At 47.8% G+C, this 21,679-nt stretch overlaps 1 protein-coding gene across 1 annotated transcript; it reads left to right on the top strand.

The window, feature by feature from the left end:
• The first annotated feature begins 8,610 nt into the window (after positions 1–8,610).
• Positions 8,611–21,113, top strand: AP3M2 (adaptor related protein complex 3 subunit mu 2). The gene is made up of 9 exons (XM_044278993.1): positions 8,611–8,713; positions 11,916–12,229; positions 13,675–13,846; positions 14,536–14,673; positions 16,865–16,950; positions 17,720–17,853; positions 18,666–18,873; positions 18,953–19,097; positions 20,189–21,113. Exons 2-9 carry the CDS (start codon positions 11,957–11,959, stop codon positions 20,287–20,289), a joined length of 1,257 nt encoding a protein of 418 aa, XP_044134928.1. The 5' UTR covers positions 8,611–8,713; positions 11,916–11,956; the 3' UTR covers positions 20,290–21,113.
• The last annotated feature ends 566 nt before the right edge of the window (positions 21,114–21,679 follow it).

Raw genomic sequence — 21,679 nt, 5'->3', positions numbered from 1 at the left:
AGGTCTGCGCTTTCTGGTCCCAAAGTGCCTGGACCTGCTCTATCCTTTTCCCACTGAGTGCGTGGTGAAATGGTCCTCTCCTCCAAAAGGTGGATCCCCCGGTTGGTCGCCTTGCGAAAAATACAGCTATTCCGGTAGCCGATGGATCCTCTCTCCATGACCCTGTGGACCGTCACATAGAGTCTCTCGCCAAATCTGTCTTTGCGGCCAGTGGTTTTGCACTACGGCCCATTTATCTTCTGCCTGGGTAGCCAAGGCAGTCTCGGATGGGTCCTTCGTTTGAACCAGGACTTGGCGGCGGATCTCCTCCCAGCTAAGCTCCAATCTCTTGGCGGTTCAAATCTCTCAGACAGGGAAGTACCTTTGTGAGGCGGCCCTGGACGCTGGGGCTATGGTAGCGCGCTCCTCGGCCCTTGCTGTATCTCTCCGCCTAGAACTCTGGCTTAAAGTTTGGGAGGCAGTTTCCTCCACTAAGCGATGTCTTTCGGGCCTTCCTTTTGCCTGGTCCCGACTCTTTGGTACCCGACTAGACTAAATCATTTCGGAAGCAACGGGTATCTTCCACAGCCAAAAACAAAGCGTACATTTTGTCCTAGGACTTCAGCTTCCCGTTCCCAGTCCTTTCGCTGATTCTCTGGCACCCGACCGGTGGCTAACATGTCTGCCAGGCCGCCCGCACAGGACCAGCGGAAAAAAAACGTAGTTTAAACCCCAACCGGCCTAGCGCCCGCGTGCTCAGTGTAATGACCGGCGTCACGCAAAGGGAGGGAAAAGGGAAGGCCCTGCCCAAGGGAGAGGGAAAGGTGGTGACCCCTGACTCACCTTGCCAGGGGCGGATTAAGTGCATGATAGGCCCGGGGCTGTCTACCCAACTTGCCCCCCCCCCCCCCTCCATTTTAGTTTATTTTTTTATTTTTTTTGTATGAAGAGGCTGCGGTGCTTTATGAGCGCCACAGTCTCTTCTTAGGCCATATGACATCTTCAGACAAAAAAAAAAATACCCCAAATTGGGTCCTAAACTGAAAAATTTGGTCGTCAAATTTAAAATACATATAATTGTAATAAAAAAGACATGGAGGAGAATACAGCACCACATACCTCTTACATCTAGTGACATCTCCTGTCATGTAGACCTTCTATTTCCTCTTCTCCTCCATTTGACCCAGACCACCATGGCAAATTCTTTTAGCCGCATCTCGTCTCTACAGTTTGTAACACAGACACGTTAGATTTCTCAATTTTTCCATCAACCTCCTCATCCTGGTGTCCCCACAGTGTCATCCTGACACCCCCAATACTGTGCCCGTTGTGCTCCCCAATGCCCCAGGAACTATACTGCTGAAAAAATAGTGACCCTGATAGATATAATTGGGGTAATTTATCAAACTGGTGTAAAGTACAACTGGATTTCCAAAAGAGCTGTCAAATATGAAAGGTGGAATCTGATTGGCTGCTATGGGCAACTAAGCCAGTTCTGCATTACACCAGTTTGATAAATTACCCCAAATGTTCCTATAGTGTCCACAGCAGCTATAATGTCCCCTAGAGACCCCCAGTAATAATACCACCCTCTATTGTGCTCCAGGCAATAATCCCTGTATACTGTCCCCAGAAATAATAGAATTGCCCCTATAGCAACACCCCCATATAGTAATTTCCACCACACTGCCCCCACATAGTAATCCCCCCATAGTAATTTGCCCCCACACAGTAATTTCCCCCAAACTGCCCCCATATAGTAGTTTGCCCCCACACAGTAATTTGCCCCACACTGCCCCCACATAGTAATTTGCCCCACACTGCCCCCACATAGTAATTTGCCCCACACTGCCCCCACGTAGTAATTTCCACCACACTGCCCCCACGTAGTAATTTCCACCACACTGCCCCCACATAGTAATTTCCACCACACTGCCCCCACTTAGTAATTTCCACCACACTGCCCCCACATAGTAATTTCCACCACACTGCCCCCACATAGTAATTTCCACCACACTGCCCCCACATAGTAATTTCCTCCACACCACCCCCACATAGTAATTTCCACCACACTGCCCCCACATAGTATTTTGCACCCACATAGCAATTTTCCCACATAGCAATTACCCCACACTGTCCCCACATAGAAATTACCCCACACAGAAATTACCCCACACTGTCCCCACATAGAAATTACCGCACACTGTCCCCACATTGCAATTTCCCCTACACAATAGTTTCCCCCACATAGTAATTTGTCCCCACATAGCAATTTCCCCACACTGCCCCCACATAGCAATATGCCCCCACACTGCCCCATCTAGTAATTTGCCCCCACACTGCCCCATCTAGTAATTTGCCCCCACATAGTAGTCCCTCTCATAATAATTTGCCCCCACATAGTAATTTGTCCCCACATAGTATTCCCTTTCATAATAATTTGCCTCCACATAATAGTTTTCCCCACACTGCCCCCACATAGTAATTTGCCCCCACATAGCAATTACCCCACACTGTCCCCACATAGAAATTACCCCACACTGTCCCCACATAGAAATTACCCCACACAATAGTTTCCCCCACATAGTAATTTGCCCCCACATAGTCCCCACATAGCAATTACCCCCACACAATAGTTTCCCCCACACTGCCCCAGATAGAAATTTGCCCCCACATAGTAGTCATTCCCATAATAATTTGCCCCCACACAGCAATTTGCCCCCACACAATAGTTTCCCCCACACTGCCCCATCTAGTAATTTGCCCCCACATAGTAGTCCCTCTCATAATAATTTGCCCCCACATAGTAATTTGCCCCCACATAGTATTCCCTCATAATAATTTGCCCCACACTGCCCCATCTAGTAATTTGCCCCCACATAGTATTCCCTCCCATAATAATTTGGCCCCATACAGCCCCCACATTCCCCCCCATGTAATCGATTTATCTTCCCTAATAGGTCCTCCGGTGTCCCCCCCAAGTAGGCAAATGAAATAAAAAAATGAACAAAAAATGGAAAAATAAATACTCACCTATGTCCAGGGCCAGGCGCTTGCTTGCAGAGGAAGGCGGGCGGGATGAGTCAGGCGCGTCACAGTGCTGCGTCCCGACACAGGCGCGCGATGACGTCATCACGCACGCCTGCGCCGGGATTTCACTACCGGATAGGCCTCAGGCCTAGAAGGCCTGAGGCCTATGCGGTGAATGCTGGTGATCGGCGACGGGACAGGGAGCTATGCGCTCCCGTGCCCGCCGCAGTATGTGGGCGTTCGGGTCAGCGTTGGGCCCCCCAGCGGTGCTGGGCCCGGGGCTGCCGGCCCGAACGTCCCTATTGTAATCCGCCACTGCACCTTGCATCTGGCACCTGACTCCCCTGACATCCCTAGACGGGTTCCTCACCCGTACGCCGGTCACGTGCCTAAACCCTGGCTTTCCCTAAGATGAGCCCTAGGTGGGATCGCATTCACTAGTGGGATCACTAGTCCGCACCACTGACACTAAGAGGAAAACACCAAGGAGAGGACAGACAATACAGACAAACATATAATCCCAGGTGGGCGACAACAGCAGACTACAAAGGCCCAACAGGGATCCGGAGGGTAACGTTCTGGAACAACAACCAGAGAACGCAGCAACAGAGCTCCAGTGGGTCAGTATAGAAGTCCAGGCAGGAAGCTCTATATCTGGCAACCAGAAAAGTGGGAGAGGGGAATATAAGGAGGTTGGGAGTGCTGGACAAGGAACAGCTGAGGAGAAGGAACTACGGATCCCTGAGTGAGCCAAAAAGGGTTGCAAAGCAAACCCAAACCTACCATAAAGAAACAGCCCCATCTTACAGCCAACCGCTGCGACTTCCTGACCCCGGGTATAACGGAGTCAGGCGTGGTTCTTGACACCCTCGTGACACTCAGCCGCCACGTTCCTCTTCCGGCAAACAGTCTTCCACATGAAGGTCCTTTTTCAGGAGACCTGGCGGGCTCACATCTCGGAAGCATGGGCACTCGAGGTCGTAACCTCGGGTTATAAAATCGAGTTCACATCCACACCTCCCAACCGTTTTTTCCTCTAACAACCCCCCAGGGAACCAGTTCGGGCTGCAGCAATCTTACAGGCAGTTCAGTCCCTCTTCGCACGGGGTGTGATAACTCCGGTTTCTTTGAAGGAACAATTTACGGGTTTTTATTCAAACCTGTTTGTGGTTCCCAAAAAAGAGGGCGCTGTCCGCCCTGTTCTAGATCTTAAGGTGGTAATCAGTGTACAAAGATTCAGAATGGAGTCCCTTCGCGCTGTGATTGCTTTGTTGGTTCAAGGGGAATTCCGAGCGTCCATAGATATTCAGGACGCGTACTTGCACATCCCCATCGCAGCCGCAAACCAACGCTTTCTCCGTTTCGCTATTCAGTCGTGCCATTACCAGTTTGTCACCCTGCCCTTCGGCTTGGCGACAGCTCCGCGGGTATTCACGAAGGTACTCGCTCCCCTCCTTGCCCTTCTGCGATCCAGGAGCATTACTCTGCTCCCTTATCTGGACGACATCCCGATCAAGGCTCCGACAGTCGCTCAGTGCGAAGGAAGTCTACGGATCACATTGAACACTCTCTCTCGCTTCGGCTGGCTGGTAAACCTGCAGAAGTCTTCCCTGCGTCCCTCCACACACATCAGGTTCCTCGGCATGATATTGGATTCGGGCGCGGCGTTGGTATGCCTCTCCCTGGACAAGAGGCTGGATGTTCAGTGGTTGGTCCGTCTGCTCCTCCAGCGCCGAAACCCGTCAGTTCGCGATTGTATGCGGATACTGGGTGTGATGGTCCTGTACGCACAATTCCACACCCGGTCATTTCAACCTGCCATATTGTCGTCCTGGGACAAATCCCTGTATCGGAGTATTCACCTGTCTCGACAGGTATGGTAGGCACTCAGACGGTGGAACGCTCCTGCGCACCTGGAAGTGGGGAAGTCCTTTCTCCCAGTGATATGGACGGTCATCACCACCGACGCCAGCCTTTGGTCTCCATCGGAGTCCAAACTGCCCATCAACATCTTGGAGCTCCGGGCTATTTATCTGTGCCTTCCGCATTGGACCCCTCTCCTGGAGGGCCGTCCACTCAGGGTACAGTCGGACAATATATCAACCACCAAGGGGGGACCCGCAGCCTTGCGGTAATGAAGGAATCCAAAAAGTCCGACCGGAAGCCCTGGTTCTGGTGATCTCAGCGGTCTACATCCCGGGAGTGGACAATTGGATGGCAGGGAGTGGTCCCTCCATCCGGAGGTGTTAGAGGCGCTCTGTCTCCATTGGGGCCGTCCGGACGTGGACTTGATGGCGTCCAGACTCAATTACAATCTTCTCTCGATCAAGAGACCTCGAGGCGCATGACGTAGACGCCCTTGTGTCGCCATGGAACGGCTTTTCTCTCCTGTACGTCTTCCCACCCATTCCTCTTCTGCCTCTGATTCTACACAGAATCAGGATGGAGGGCATCCGGACGATCCTGATCATCCCGGACTGGCCTCGCCGAGCGTGGTACTCCGACCTCATTCTTCTTCTAGGGGACACACCGTGGCCCCTTCCACTCAGGTACGATCTTCTTTCACAGGGTCCGGTCTTCCACCAGAGTTTAGATACGCTGCGTTTGACAGCGTGGCTATTAAAACCTTCCTTCTAAGTCGGAGAGGTTTCTCTGATACGGTCATTCGAACGATGATTAAGGCCAGAAAAACCCACATCGTCCAAAATCTATTACAGGACTTGGAAGTCCTTCCTGCGTTTCTGTGAGGAACACAGTCTCCCTCCCAGACAGTTCTCCCTTCCTCCTATTCTGGCGTTTCTTCAGTCTGGTTTGGAATTTGGACTCGCGCTTAGTTTCTTGAAGGGACAGGTCTCAGCCCTGTCCATATTTTTCCAGCGTTCCCTAGCTGGGTTAGGCCTTGTCAAGATATTTCTGCAGGGGGTGGCTCATACAGTGCCTCCTGATCGTCCCCCATTGCATTTTTGGGACTTGAACCTGGTCCTGGGCTCGCTCCAGGCCGCTCCGTTCGAGCCTTTGAGTGCAGTCTCTCTTCGCTTGCTCTCCTGGAAAGTGGACTTTTTAGTGGCCATCACGTCTATCAGGAGAGTTTCGGAACTGGCAGTCCTTTCTTGCAAGGAGCCCTTTCTGGTGTTTCACCAAGATAAAGTAGTGCTCCGCCCAGTGCCTTCTTTTCAGCCGAAAGTGGTGTCGGCCTTTCATGTCAATGAGGACATTGTTCTCCCCTCGTTCTGCCCGCAGCCGTCTCATCCGAGAGAGTGCATGCTCCATCGGCTTGATGTGGTGTAGGCTTTGAGGATCTACCTGTCCGTTTCTGATTCTTTTTGGCGTACAGACTCTTTGTTTGTAGTCCCTGAAGGTCCTCTCAAAGGATTGGCGGCCTCCAAGGTGACGATTGCCAGGTGGATTCGGTCAGCGATTGCCGAGGCATACCGCTCCCGAGACAAGGCTTCTTGGGCTCACTTCCACCATGCATCTGCATCTCAATTGTGTAAGGCTGCGACTTGGTCCTCCTTGCACACGTTCACAAAATTTTACTGGGTGCATTCTCTGGCCTCGGTGGATGCTGCTCTGGGCTCTGCAGTGTAGTAACTTCCGCGAGGGAGTGGTTGTCCATGGGGTTCTGGTTTTCTCTCCCCATGGACTGATTTAGGACGTCCCACGGTCCTGATTCCCCCCAATGATACGAGCGAGAAAACAAGATTTTTGTGAACTCACCTGTAAAATCTCTTTCTCGCTCAGGGTACTTTCACACAAGCGTTGTTTGAATCCGGCGGGAAATTCCATCACCGGAACTGCCCGCTGGATCCAGAAAAACATGTTAAAACGGATTACATTTGAATCCTGATCAGGATTCTGATCACAATCAAAAAATTACATTGGAAAAAACGGATCCGCCATTTATGGACTTTAACTTTTTTTGCACATTTTTGGGGTTTAACATGCATTCAGTCAAAGTGTTCCGGATTTTTGGCCAGAGGTAAAAATACAACAAGCTACGGTTTTCTGAAAAGCCTGACCAGTAAAAAAAGACTGAACTGAAGACATCCTGATGCATCCTGAACGGATAAGGCTGTTCACCATGTCGGATCCGTCCTGCGGCTATTTCGCCGTGCCCGCGGACCGCCGCTCCGTCCCCATTGACTATAATGGGGACAGGGGCGGAGCTCCGGCGCAGCATGGTGGTGCACAGAGAAAGGGCGCCGGACTAAAATTACTGCATGTCAGGCTTTTTAGTCCGGCGGCTTTCTCCGTGCACCGCCGTGCTGCGCCGGAGCTCCGTCCCCGTCCCCATTATAGTCAATGGGGACGGAGCGGCGGTCCTCGGGCACGGCGAAATAGCCGCAGGACGGATCTGACATTGTGAACAGCCTGTCGGATCCGTCCTGCCGCAAGTGTGAAAGTAGCCTTACTCTCCATTCAGAATGCATGGGGATAAAACTGATCAGTTCTTTTCTGGATTTGAGCCCCTAGGACGGAACTCAGCGCCTGAAAAAAAAAAAAAAAAAACGCTAATGTGAAAGTACCCTTAGTTAATTGGGGGACACAGCACCCACCCAACCCACCCAATTTTCTTAGTGCGGCATGTAGGGGCAGTTGGTTGCCGGTTGGGGCCTCGGTTCTAGTTTGGTCCTACGGTGGGATGCGTTTCTAGTTTGTTTTTTCAGTGTACTTTCTGCTTCTCCTACTGCTAGTGCACAAACTGATATGCTCTCTCCAGGCTGGGAAGAGGGGGGTATAGCTGGCAGAGGAGGAGCTAACAGTTTTCAGCCTAGTGTTGCCTCCTAGTGGCAGAAAACAGCTATACCCACGGTCCTGTGTCCCCCAATGACCTAAGCGAGAAAGAGATTTTACAGGCGAGTTCACAAAAATCTTGTTTTTCACATTGGCCGTACTAACGCTAGCACACGTGTGCTGCCAGAAGTCCACTCCGGCCCCATTCACTATAATGGGAACAGGTCGGAGATGCGGCCGCAGCGCGGCAAACATGCTGAGAGGCGGCTGGACAAAAAACGCAGCGTGATGGAACAGCCTGCCGGACAAACCTAACGCCAGTGTGAAAGAAGCCTTATACAGTCTGCTGATTGCCCAAGAGACGAGCGGCATCTAAAAAGAAGAAAAATTGTCAAAAGTAAGGACTGGAGGTGGCTCAGTGTGGCTAGTGCTGGTGCCTTGCAGCGCTGGGGTCCTAATCCGAGGACAACATCTGCATGGAGTTTGTATGTTCTCCCCGTGTTTGGGTGGGTTTCCTCCCACACTCCAAAGACAAACTGATAGGGACCCTAGATTGTGAGCCCCATTAGGGACAGCGTGATGCTAATGTCTGTAAAGCGCTGCGGAATATAGTAAAGCTATATAAGTGAGGAAAATAAAGTATTACATTTTTACACATAATATCATAGACAACCCCTTTCATTTCCCTTCATATCGGTGGAGTTTCCATTATCTGCACTGAGCCACAGCGTCTTCCCTCTGGGCCTTAGCAGGCGCTCCAGTCACTGCATCCATGAGATAATTGTGCAGACATTTTGGAGCAGGAGCGCACATGACACAGGATCCTGGCAGTCTCCTCCCCTGTGCACACAATGCTGCTGCTACTGAGGGAGGAGGGAGTCAGCTGAGCGGCCAGAGGGAAGGAAGCATCATATGATCCAGAGGAAGGAGCTGCACTGCATGTATGCAATGTAATGGAGACCTGAGCAAGGTAGGACTGGACGTCTTCTCCACCTAGTGCACCTTGGCAGCATCCCAAAATTGGGCAGCAATTGGGAAGTGGTGGGGGGGAGGGTTATATGTGGAAATAGACTGTGGTATCTCACACAAGACTATTCACTGCTCCTATAGACCTGTATTACTATTGCATTCTCCAAGCAACATGGTTCCCATGAACCCCTAGATAGACCTATATCCGCCTCTGTAGTGTGCAGACCAGCCATTATCCGCAACCTTATGGCCTCTCGTTACCATCTGGTCATTAGGTAGCAACACAAAGGCCTTAGTGAATGGATGGTTGTTTTCCAGGATGTGGAATCTGTAACGATCTCCTATTTTCCGGGGTGGGTAGTAGTTCACGAAGGATGATTTATTTTTTGACTTTTATTTTGGTCATTCATTTTGACTACCTACAGAGAAGCATAGGTTATAATGATCCATATACCCGAGCATGCTGCACATTCACTGACATCCGTCAGAGTTTCGTAACCAGTCACGTGACTGTAACATCTCCAAATATCGTTGAACTTGCGGTCTGTGCACATAGACGCCTTTCCAGGATGTGCACATCTGACCAGGGATGTCTGCAGACGAGCTCTTCATAAGGGCTCATGCACACAAACGTATTTTCTTTCCATGTCCATTCTGTTGTGTTTTTTTGCGGAACCATTCATTTCAATGGGTCCGCAAAAAAAACAGGAAGTTACTCCGTGTGCATTCCGTTTGCGTATGTCTGTATGTCCGTTCCGCAAAAAAAAATAGAACATGCCCTATTATTGTCCGCATTACAGACAAGGATAGAAATGTTCTATTAGGGGCCAGCTGTTCCGTTCCGCAAAATACGGAATGCACACAGACATCATCTTTACTTTTTGCGTATACGTTTTTTTACGGACCGCAAAATACATACAGTCATGTGCATGAGCCCTTAGGCTACATTCACACAAACGTATTTTGTTTCTGTGTGTGTTCCGTTTTTTGGGTGGATTGGATGCGGACCGATTCATTTCAATGGGTCCACAAAAAATGTGAACAGCACACCGTGTGTTGTCCGCATCCGTATGTTTGTTCCGTAGCCCCGCAAAATATATAGAGCATGTCCTATTCTTGTCTGTTTTGCACACAAGGATAAGCATTGTTACAATGGATCCGCAAAAAAAACGGATGCAATACGGATGCCAAAAGGACGTCTTATGTGTTTTTTGCGGATCAGTGTTTTGCGCATCCGTATGTCCGTTCTGCGGCCTGCCATTCTTGTCCTTTTTGCAGACAAGGATAGGACATTTCTGCAGGACTAAAAAGAAATGGACCAGGATCCGTGATTTGTGGACCGCAAGACACTTATGGTGGTATGCATGTATCCTAGATGTCATGGTCTCGCAATAATTCCTCTAATTACATAGACGTATAGGAGCACTTATTTAGTTTTTTACATTTTATGTCGGGTTTATTTTCTAAGAACGTGTTTACGAGGCGAGTTTTTGCCGGGGAAACCGCAGCATGAGGCAGATACGTCCTATATGGATGTGCCCTTAAAGGGTTTGTCCCATGACTAATGTAAATCAGACATCATATAGTACATGACAATCTCTTTCTAAACTAGCCCTGTGCCTCACATGGATCCAGAGATCTCCCCATTCATTGCTGCAGTTGTTCTGCTAGATTTATTTCAAGCTGGCAGCTCAGGGGGGCGTGCACTTTCTTAGGGGGCATGTCCTTTCTTCTGCAGCTGGTGGCAGTTGAAGGATGGAACTGAGCATGTGCGACCACCTCGGTGAGCTGGACAGAGAATGTAGAAGGTGGTGCTGTACAGACAGATTTCAGTGAATAATTATACTAAATATTTTTTAGTTACATGCAATTACAAAAGGATTCAGATCCAGGTGCTGGTTTGAAAACTGTAGAATATTTTTTGTGGGACAACCCCTTTTAAGGTTCTCTATCTAGAATACTTAATAATACAGGTCATATTGCTAGTGGAATTTATTCTATATACACAAGTTCAATGGGAGCAGTGTTGTTGTAGTGATCTCCCTCCACTATAATGTTGATGGGGCTCGGCAGCGCCTGTGCCAAATTCCAGCGACTGAGCTATGCCAAACAGTTTTTCGGGCTGCCAATACATTAGTTGAACACCCAGGGAGCATTTCCTGACATATATATACACATAGTGGGAGCTTTATCAAACTGGTGTATAGTAGAACTGGCTTAGTTGCCAGTGGCAACTAATCAGATTCCACCTTTCATTTTTCAAAGCTCCTTTGGAAAATGAAAGGAGGAATCTGATTGGTTGCTAAATCAGTTCAACTTTACACCAGTTTGATAAATCTCCCCCATAGTTGTCAACAGTCACACATTTGAAGGGATTGTCCCTAATATTTAGAGACGGATACAAGCATATTTGGAAGTCTAGGGCCGAAAAAGGGGAGGAATTTATGTAAGCCCAACCCACACACGGGTGGTTCCTAGTGGCATTTGGGCATTTCTGGTCAAGGCATAAAAGAGTCAAATTTACCTAGACCAGGGATGTCCAACCTGTGGCCCTCCAGCTGTTGCAAAACTACAACTCCCATCATGCCCGGACAGCCTACAGATATAAGCCTACAGCCAGGCATGGTGGGAGTTATAGTTTAACAACAGCTGGAGGGCCGCAGGTTGGGCATCCTTGACCTAGAAGAATGTTGATGTACACCAAACACATGAATGAAGCCTTAGAAGGGTTGTCACCTAGCTCTGAAATTGTATGGGCACCTTTAGGTCAGTTTCATTCATTTTTATACAGCCCATAGTGAACAGGGCCAGCTTTGTGTTGGGCCCTCGCCTCCCCAAGCTCCACTGAAGCTGTATGGCGCGATTTTTATGGTACATTTTCTCTTGGCTGGAAGGGTGCTGCCATTATGCTGCAGGTGACAAATCTCTCTAATCAGCACAATTATAAACGCTGGAACGAAATCAGCACTGGACTGGCCCGCCATAATACCAGAGGATCCTCTGATGGGCCCAGGCTCTGATGCCATAGTAGGCCCCAAAGGTTCTGGAGAAAAATAATATTTGGAGCTGCCTTTGGAGCTAATCGCTTGCCACTAAGGTCCATTTCTTTGAATCAAAACCTATTAGACTTTATTAATAATATGAATTCCTTCAGGTGGACCCTGAACGAAATCATACTAAAGTGTATTATCTTTCCTTTCTAGCGTCCTGAAAATATCAATCTTGTCATTGACTGTCACCAGCCATGATTCACAGCTTGTTCCTCATTAACCCTTCGGGGGACATCTTCTTGGAGAAACACTGGAAGAGCGTGGTATCTCGTTCTGTCTGCGACTACTTTTTCGAGGCTCAGGAAAGGGCGTCTGAGGCAGAAAATGTGCCCCCGATCATCCCTACACCTCACCACTACTTACTCAGTGTTTACCGGCATGGCATCTTTTTTGTGGCTGTCATCCAAACTGAAGTACCGCCACTGTTTGTGATTGAGTTCCTTCACCGCGTAGTGGACACGTTTCAGGTAAGATTTTCGCCCTGGCGCGTGCTGTAATCGCAGTGGGACAAATTTATTGATGTGACTGCATATACATCTTTGGGGCATTTCTGACGCATAACGTAAGTGTTAGACTGGTTTAGGCAAGGGCTATATGGCGACACATGTCGCTGGCAGGATCGATGAGCAGCGGTGATCCCATAGAAACTAATGGGATCGCCACGGCAGTCACAATAAAATCCAACATGGCTGGATTTCCTGCGACTGCCGTGGTGATCCCATTCATTTCTATGGGATCACCCCTGCTCAGTGATCCTGGCCACGATGACCAGAGTCGCCGTGTAGCCCTTGCCTTATGAAGCAAATGCGCCAAGAAGAACAATCCCGCTTGACAAGGGAGTGTCTCTTAGCGCAAAGAAGGTGTGGCTTAAGAAGAAACAACGTGCGTCTAAAGGTGAAAGGTGTAAAATATGTCAATGTCATGTGTACATCCTGTTTACCCGCATAGGGGCCCATTGGGTCATGGGGCCCACTGCTACCTACTACTTCCTACTGTCCTTGCAGATTGCATGTAATGGACCAGGCCAATGAATTTCAATGGGGTTGCCGATTTAAAAGAGGACCCCCTCACCTCTTCTGACATGTCTATTTTAGTAACTACTTGCATCCCCAATGTAATAACAATTCTGGGGCATCTATTCTTGTGACTACAAGCTGTGCCATTCCTTTATTATTCCTGCTAAAAGTTATGTATGAATTGCCAGCAGTTTACAATGAAGGTCCAGATGGGTTTTTACCATCTGGCAGCAGCACTGATTGCATAGTGTCAGACTGTGCAGGGACCCCCCCCCCCCCCATTGGTAACCCCCATCTGGACCTTCACTACAAACTGATAGCAATTCATTCTTTTAGCAGGAATAATAGGGGATTGGCACAAACAGATAAAATAATACCGCTACACGCTGTGCAGATAGTGCCACCACAGTACCTAATTAACAAAGCTCTATGATGCCTTATATATTAACGCCATACAGCGCCCTAATAATACCACCATACAGTGTGCAGATAGATAGTGTCACCACAGTACCAAACTAATAAACCAATATAATGCCTTAGATGATCAAGCCATGCAGTGTCCTAATAATACCGCCATACGGTGTGCAGATAGTCCCACCACAGTACCTAATTAACAAAGCTCTATGATGCTTTATATAATAATGCCATACAGTTCCCTAATAATACCGCCATACAGTGTGCAGATAGTGCCACCACAGTACCCAACTAACAGCTATATAATGCCTTACAGTGCCCTAGCTAGACCCCTCCATGAATCATTCTGTGGAATCTCTGTAATATGGCCTTGACCTTGACTACACACACGTTTATCTATCTTGGGGCACAATAGTACAATCAGCCATGGAAATCCAGAAGGCCTTACTTGTTCTCTATATGAATTCCTGTTCATCCTCTAGGATTACTTTGGGTCATGCTCAGAAGCCGTCATTAAAGAGAACGTTGTGGTGGTCTACGAGGTTCTTGAGGAAATGCTGGATAATGGATTCCCACTTGCCACCGAATCTAATATTCTTAAGGAGCTGATCAAACCCCCAACCATCCTCCGAAGTGTGGTAAACACCATTACAGGTAACACTCTCAGGACTGTATCACTATATAGGGTCTTAAAGGCTATTTAAACTATGCTATTTTTTTCTATTGGTCTTCATTAAAATTGTTGAGCCCCTTTCTCTGTACAGCCTTGAGATTCTCTAGTCGCAGGCTCTGTATTTTTACTCTGTTCCGTCAGGCAGCTCAGCTGAGGGCTCCTTATCTCTGATCTTCTAAACATTCATTATAGCTCAATTCTTATCTTACTGATAAGAATGTGGCTTAAATAACTGTATTACACCAACAGATAATCATTGGTCAGATGGCCATTTACACACCGATCTTTTTGTCATACCCACCATCCGTTGCTCTGATTGGACATAAATCGGCCAGATATCTGTTGGTGTAATACAGCCCTTAGTGTTGACCTCTTAATAATTTAAAGATGAGGGGTTTTAGATGACTGGTGCAAAGTGAAAGTAAAAGTAGTAGGATTCACATAGCTAGACAAACAGTTAACTGTTTGTGACAGAACGGCTGAATATGTTTTAATAAAGACGAACTAAAAAATATTGTTTTAGCCCGAAATTAGTCAAATGCAAATTTAGGGTACATAGCCTTTAAGTACATGTGCCAAAAAAAGTGGACAATCCCTTTAACAGGATGCCAATAAGCCAGGGTCTAGATTAATTTTTGAATGCTATGGGTTCAATCTTCTGTTTTTTCAGGCAGCTCAAATGTGGGTGACCAGCTCCCCACAGGACAACTCTCAGTAGTTCCATGGAGGAGGACAGGGGTGAAATATACCAACAATGAGGCCTACTTCGATGTAATAGAAGAAATAGATGCCATCATTGATAAATCAGGTAACTATATTGGTGACGCCCTCATATACCGGTGTCGTGTTGGCGAGTAGGGGAACTCCCCACCGTACGATAAGGTGGGTACGTGGGGAAGCAGCTAGGCCAGGATGCCAGAATCAGGTCACCTCCTAAAGCGTCCCTAATCCTCACCCTAACTCTTCATTGTATGAGCGGACCTGGATGGGAGGACGGCTCATACCCAGGATACCTAGGACCCCAAGTTGCCCTGATAATCCCACACATAGGAGCAGGGGAGAGACTACCTGTTCTTCAAAGACACTGAAGAGCAGGAGTCTCTGCAGGCCTAACAGCAAGGAGAGGAAGCCAAGTGGAGTGGCAGGTAAGTATCCGGTGGCGGGGATAGCCACTGAACCAAGAACACAGGAAGGCATGGTAACTTACCTGCCAAAGCTGCTGGACGGCACAACAGAAGACCACACCAAAGGTAAACTGGAACCAATACAAACGTACTGCAATCCAAACACCAGACGGATGCAGTACATACTGACACACCGGAACCAGCACTCCAGCAACAGCTCACAGACTTGACTTTTGGTTCACCCCTCCGGGAAACCATGGAGCCCCCTTCTGGAGGCACAACAAACAGGGTACGACTTGCATACATGCCGGACATAAACCACCAACTGACCAGACACGTAACAACAACAAGACGAGACACCACACCCTGAACAAAAATCCACACCAAACAAGTAAGGTAGGGGAATATGGAGGATAGAATGGGAAGACATCGCTGGAGACAACAATGTCCCACTAGGTGGCCCTCACACTGGAAGCTGGAACATCCAGACAAGGAGCAGAACTCCAGCACACACACCAAGGCTGGAGTACAACTGACTCCTGGCCTTAAGCCACAGGTATAAGAAGCACCTAGTGACCACACCCAGCAAGGTAGTTAACCCCTACAGAGGAGGAACCAGGAGAAGGGGAGAGAAGCACATACAAGCCGACATCAACGCGTTGCCCCTGGCAACCGGCAGGTACGGCAAACGTGTCACAGCGCACAAAACCAAGGCCGTGACAACTGGCTGATCAGCAATGAGGTACAGTAATCATGCGGGAAATATATATAGTTAGGTCTATAATATAGAAATAATATTATAATATCTCATTATCTGGGTTATACTATTTTATTATAACTATTATGTTGGATTGTGCTTCTCTCTTAAAGAGGACCTAACTAAGTACATTCTCCATGTAATAACAATCCTGGAGCATCTATTTTTATATCTGTATAGTGTGCTGTTCCTCTATTATTCCTGCTAATATTTATGAATCAATTACTAGCAGTTTGCACTGAAGGTCCAGATGGGTGTTACCAGCTTGGGGGGGGGGGGTGTCCCTGCACAGTCTGACACTATGCAATCAGTGTTAGATTGTGCAGGGACACACTCCCAACTGGTAAATCCCATCTGGATCTTCATTGCAAACTGCTGGCAATCCATTCATAACTTCTAGAGGGAATAATAAAGGGATGGCACAGCATAGAGTCATAATAATAGGTGCTCCAGAATTATTACATGGGGGGGATGCAAGTAATCACTAAAACAGACGTGTCAGGAGAGGTGAGGAGTCCTCTTTAAGGCCAGATCCTGTGCACAGATTTCTCCCTCATCTATCGGTACATGCGCAGAGCAGACTCGTAACATCAGCGCATCCGCCAATAGATGAGGGAGGAGTAGAACATGGGCCGGGGGCGAGGTTAGGACGTCACAGAAAACGTTGAACTCAGTAATAAAAACCGTAGACAGTAAGCTCCCTCTAGTGGCGGCTGCAGACAGGCAGGAGTTCATTATTTAACGGCATGTGTATGTAGAGGATTTGGAGCTCTGTTTAAAAAAAAAAAAAAAAAAAAGAGTTTTTACAATTATGAAGGTAATTGCTAATCCAGGAGTCCGGGAGGTCTCCCCTTTTTCTGGAAATCCCCCGGATGGTATTTATTATTTTCACATATGATAAAGATCACGTTGCGGAAGTCTGTAATCTCACACCATCATTGATTTCCAGAATAAATGGGCTGTATTATGAGCTTGAGGCCCTTTGGCACGGCTCAGAGATTTCTGACGTGACATTCGAAGCAAGTAGACTATCATAATCACTAGTAGGAAGGAGGCCTCAGGTAGAGATCAGGTCTAGGTGCGCAGATCTTCTGGTTGACCCTCTTCCTTTTTTACAGGCTGTACAGTGGCCGCTGAGATCCAGGGCGTGATCGATGCCTGTGTGAAGCTGACTGGGATGCCTGATTTAACATTGTCTTTTATGGTAAGACAATTTAAAGGGACACAAATTTACATCCGTCCAGTTGCAATACTGGATGTAGATTACAATTTTTGATAGCAGATGCAACACTGACATGATATTCTGATGATGTGGACCCGCTCATGCATCTCTGTGCAGCTATCTCTCCGCAGCATGCTCATGGTGGTGTTGGAAATCCCACTGATTTTCACTGCTGATTTCACCCCTTAAAGCAGGCATCTCAAACTGCGGCCCTCCAGCTGTTGCAAAACTACAACTCCCACAATGCCCTGCTGTAGGCTGATACCTGTAGGCTGTCCGGGCATGCTGGGAGTTGTAGTTTTGCAACAGCTGGAGGGCCGCAGTTTGAGATCCCTGCCTTAAAGGGTTTATCCAAGAATATGATATTGATGGCCTATCTGCAGGGGGTCGTCCGACTCCTGGCACCCACGTTGATCAGTTGCTTAACTGCAGCCTCGTCACAGCTGCAATAGCAGGCACAGCCACTATACAATGTACGGCGCTGTGCTTGGTATTGCAGCTCAATCCTATTCACTTGAATGGTCAGAACCTCTTCCCACCTGGATGTGCTGGCCAGTGGTGGCTGAGACTTACTGGAATAACCTTGTACAGTTTTGCTACATGGTGCCCGGTCATACCCTACCACTATGGGCAATCTTAGTAGAGTTGTCCAGATGCATGCGATCTCCATAGGCAGCAGGTAGGAGTACACAAAGCATACCGCCGCACGTTATATACTTTACTACCGTCACATCCTGTCTGTACCTTGCAGAATCCTCGTCTCCTGGATGACGTGAGCTTCCACCCTTGTGTGCGTTTTAAGCGCTGGGAATCAGAACGGATCTTGTCCTTTATTCCTCCGGATGGAAACTTCCGACTGCTGTCCTACCACGTCAGCGCCCAGAAGTAAGAAGCGTCATAGGAAATAAAATCGTCAATCTTCTATGTTTGGCAGACATTATAATTATGTAAAGTTTGTTCCAAAAACAGCTCCATGCCTGTACACAGGTTGTATGTGGTATTGCAGCTCTGCCCCATTTACCTTTATCAGCTGCAGTACCAGACACAACCTGTGGACAGGTGTGGCGCTGTTTCTGGAAGAAAGCAGCTATGGTTTTAATTTTTGGGAAAACCTCTTTAAAATTACTCACTTGATTATTCTTTAGGTTAGGGCTACACGGTGATGTATCATGCGACACAGCCTTAGGCAGTAGGAACCTGATGGTCAGCCATACATTACAGCTTAGGCAATAGGAACCTGATGGTCAGCCATGCATCACAGCTTAGGCAGTAGGAACCTGATGGTCAGCCATACATTACAGCTTAGGCAGTAGGAACCTGATGGTCAGCCATACATTACAGCTTAGGCAGTAGGAACCTGATGGTCAGCCATGCATCACAGCTTAGGCAGTAGGAACCTGATGGTCAGCCATGCATCACAGCTTAGGCAGTAGGAACCTGATGGTCAGCCATGCATCACAGCTTAGGCAGTAGGAACCTGATGGTCAGCCATGCATCACAGCTTAGGCAGTAGGAACCTGATGGTCAGCCATGCATCACAGCTTAGGCAGTAGGAACCTGATGGCCAGCCATGCATCACAGCTTAGGCAGTATGAATCTGATTGCCAGCCATGCATTACAGCTGATGACTTATTTAGTGCCCATATATCATGCAAGGTCTGCTCATTCTATGGTATTTAACTGGTCTTGCGTTGCAGCTTGGTGGCCATTCCAGTTTATGTGAAGCATGGGATCAGTTTTCGGGAAGGAAGCAGCTCTGGACGTTTTGAGGTGACCCTGGGACCCAAGCAGAGTATGGGCAAGACTGTAGAGGGTGTGACTGTCACTGGACAGATGCCAAAAGGTGTCCTAAATATGACGCTGACGTCATCCCAAGGATCATATGTCTTTGATCCTGTGACCAAGGTGTGTTGTGCAGCCAATACATGAACATTAAGATATAATGTCTGAAGTGCTGACCTCATTATTCCATATGTTCTTCTAGTTATTATCATGGGACGTGGGGAAGATTAATCCTCAGAAGTTACCAAGTCTGAAGGGAACTATGATCCTCCAAGCTGGTTGCTCAAAGCCTGATGAGAATCCAACACTAAACCTTAATTTCAAGATCCAGCAGCTAGCCATCTCAGGTATAGGCCAGATGACCCTACAGCTCCAAAAAATGTTCTCAGCCAATCCCCATAAAACATAAACGATGTATGCTTCTTCTGCTCTGGGTTCAGACTTACGTAGGCTTCACACCATGCCTGGTGTTACTGTACTTGAGGACGGCTTATTCTTAAAGAGGTTTCCCAGCCTGGAGAAACAGATGATCTATTCTCAGGATAGCTCACCAATATCAAATCAGTGGGGGTCCGACACCCAGCACCCTCCACCAATCAGTCCTTTTTGGCAGCCACCGGCACTATAAAGCACACAGCGGAGGGAGCCATTAGCAAAGGTCCAGTCCACTGTGTAGGGGCCGTACCAGGGGACTTCAGCTCAACTAGAGTAAGTGATTGGCATCCCCAGTCTGCAAGACCCTTTTAAAGGGCATATTCAACAATTGAAATTTACCACCACTAGGATACTCAGGTCCTCGCGACAATAAGGTAGAGATTGGAGGGTGGTCGAGCATGTGCACTGGTACTCCATTCAAAGTCTGTGGGACTGATAGAGATTGCCGAGCATTGTAGTCAGGTGTCTGTCACTCCCATAGACGTTGAATAGAGCGGCGGGTCACATCCTTGACCACCACTCCATTCAAACTCCTCACTACACAACCACACTTCGGGAGCCCTGTTCTAACGACTGGTGGAGGAACCAGCCATGCAGCCTCCAGCAATCAGACATTTATCATTTGGATAGGTCATAAATGTTGATTATTGGAAAACCCCTTTAAAGGGGGCTAGCCACCTTTAGGGGGGGTAAGTTAGCCCCCCACCCCTTCTGGGCAGACATGCAAAAGGAAGCATACTTATTTACTGTCAGGAGCTGCCTCGCCCGGGTCTTCACTGTCAACATCCGCTTTGTCACCACTGCAGCCAATCGCTAGCTGCAACGGTGACCTGCCACCTTTCGCGCCACATAACCATTTGACATGATGCAAGGGGTGTAGGACTGGTGATAAATGATTTTCATGAAATAACCCCCTTATTGTCAATATTTGTTGATAGACCATCATGAAACGCTGACAGCAGTCTTATAAATGGTGTTTTTTTTTGTACGCTGCCCCCTGTAGGTTTGAAGGTAAACAGGTTGGACATGTATGGTGAAAAGTACAAACCCTTCAAAGGAATCAAGTACATGACCAAGGCCGGCAAATTCCAAGTCAGAACATAGAGGAAGAGGTGATTCTGTGGACGGCGAGCTTCTCTCAACGCCTGTGAAGTGTTTCAATATGACTAATGCTCCCACCACATTGTACTCTTGTAAAAAAGGAGATGTGCTTTGCAGTGAATGTACGTAGATGACAAGTAGCGGTGCTGTGTTGTATATAGATCATCAGAGCCAAGTCTTAAGAGAGGTGCCCCCAAATGAATCCCCTCTTACACCACCAGCTACTGCCAGGGGAATACAAATAAAAGAGAGGACTTGGTGAATTCAAAATTGGGCCCCCAATGAGGTGTGTTCTCCTTTCCATTTTAATGTCAAAGAGATGCATATATGGTCCTCACCTCTAGCCTTGAGGAGGAGGTCAGGTTAACCCCGCCCCTGAGGAACAGGGAGCCTCATAGTTCAAAGCCTGTAGTTTACCTCCATGGGGCGTGTACCATTCTTCCTGCTGACCCCATGCATCCTGGCATTTACATAAGGAGGAGATACCTGCTGTATAGTGGACTGTGGTCCATTGTTCTCCTATGTGTGTGTGATTCTCAGACTACTAAAGTACGCTGCACTCCTCCAAGTGCTTACAAGAGACTACTGGATCCAGACTTGCACAGTATTATCCGGCATGAAAAATGGCACAGCAGCTAATAATTGTGAGTTTTGCAGGACTGATACTCTACAAGGTGCTGGAGGTGAAGTGTTGCTTGGATTCCTGTATGGTGGGGTTGGCGATGCAGGACTCTTCATAGGTTTGTAGGATTTATTCCACTGGATGCATCATAAATTGTTCAACAAGTCACCAATTCCTTTGTGTAATAAAGTTATTCTTGCCAGGATGGAGTGGTATGGTACTATATTATAGTCACGTCTGTCTGTAGTTTATTGTCTCTCAGGTATCAAGAGCCTATCCTGATTTATCTCATTCCTGCATCTGTGCTGTATACTGGAAGTAAGGCTCAATTTGGTCGCTAACGTTGGAGGATACCCTGATATATTCCTCTGATGGAAGGCTGCGATGTATAGACATAGAGTGTATATATCTCCTGCCATATACCTCCGATGATGGAAGGCTGTGATGTATAGGCACACAGTGTATATATATTCTGCCATATACCTCCGATGATGGAAGGCTGCGATGTATAGGCACACAGTGTATATATATTCTGCCATATACCTCCGATGATGGAAGGCTGCGATGTATAGGCACACAGTGTATATATATTCTGCCATATACCTCCGATGATGGAAGGCTGCGATGTATAGGATACAGTGTATACATCTCCTGCCATATACCTCTGATGATGGAAGGCTGCAGTGTATACACATACAGTCGTGGCCAAAAGTTTTGAGAATTACATAAATATTGGAAATTGGAAAAGTTCCTGCTTAAGTTTTTATAATA

The sequence above is a fragment of the Bufo gargarizans genome, chromosome 2 (genome assembly GCF_014858855.1).
Source record: "Bufo gargarizans isolate SCDJY-AF-19 chromosome 2, ASM1485885v1, whole genome shotgun sequence".
Lineage (NCBI taxonomy): Eukaryota > Metazoa > Chordata > Amphibia > Anura > Bufonidae > Bufo > Bufo gargarizans.
This window is presented reverse-complemented; position numbering and strand designations above follow the sequence as displayed.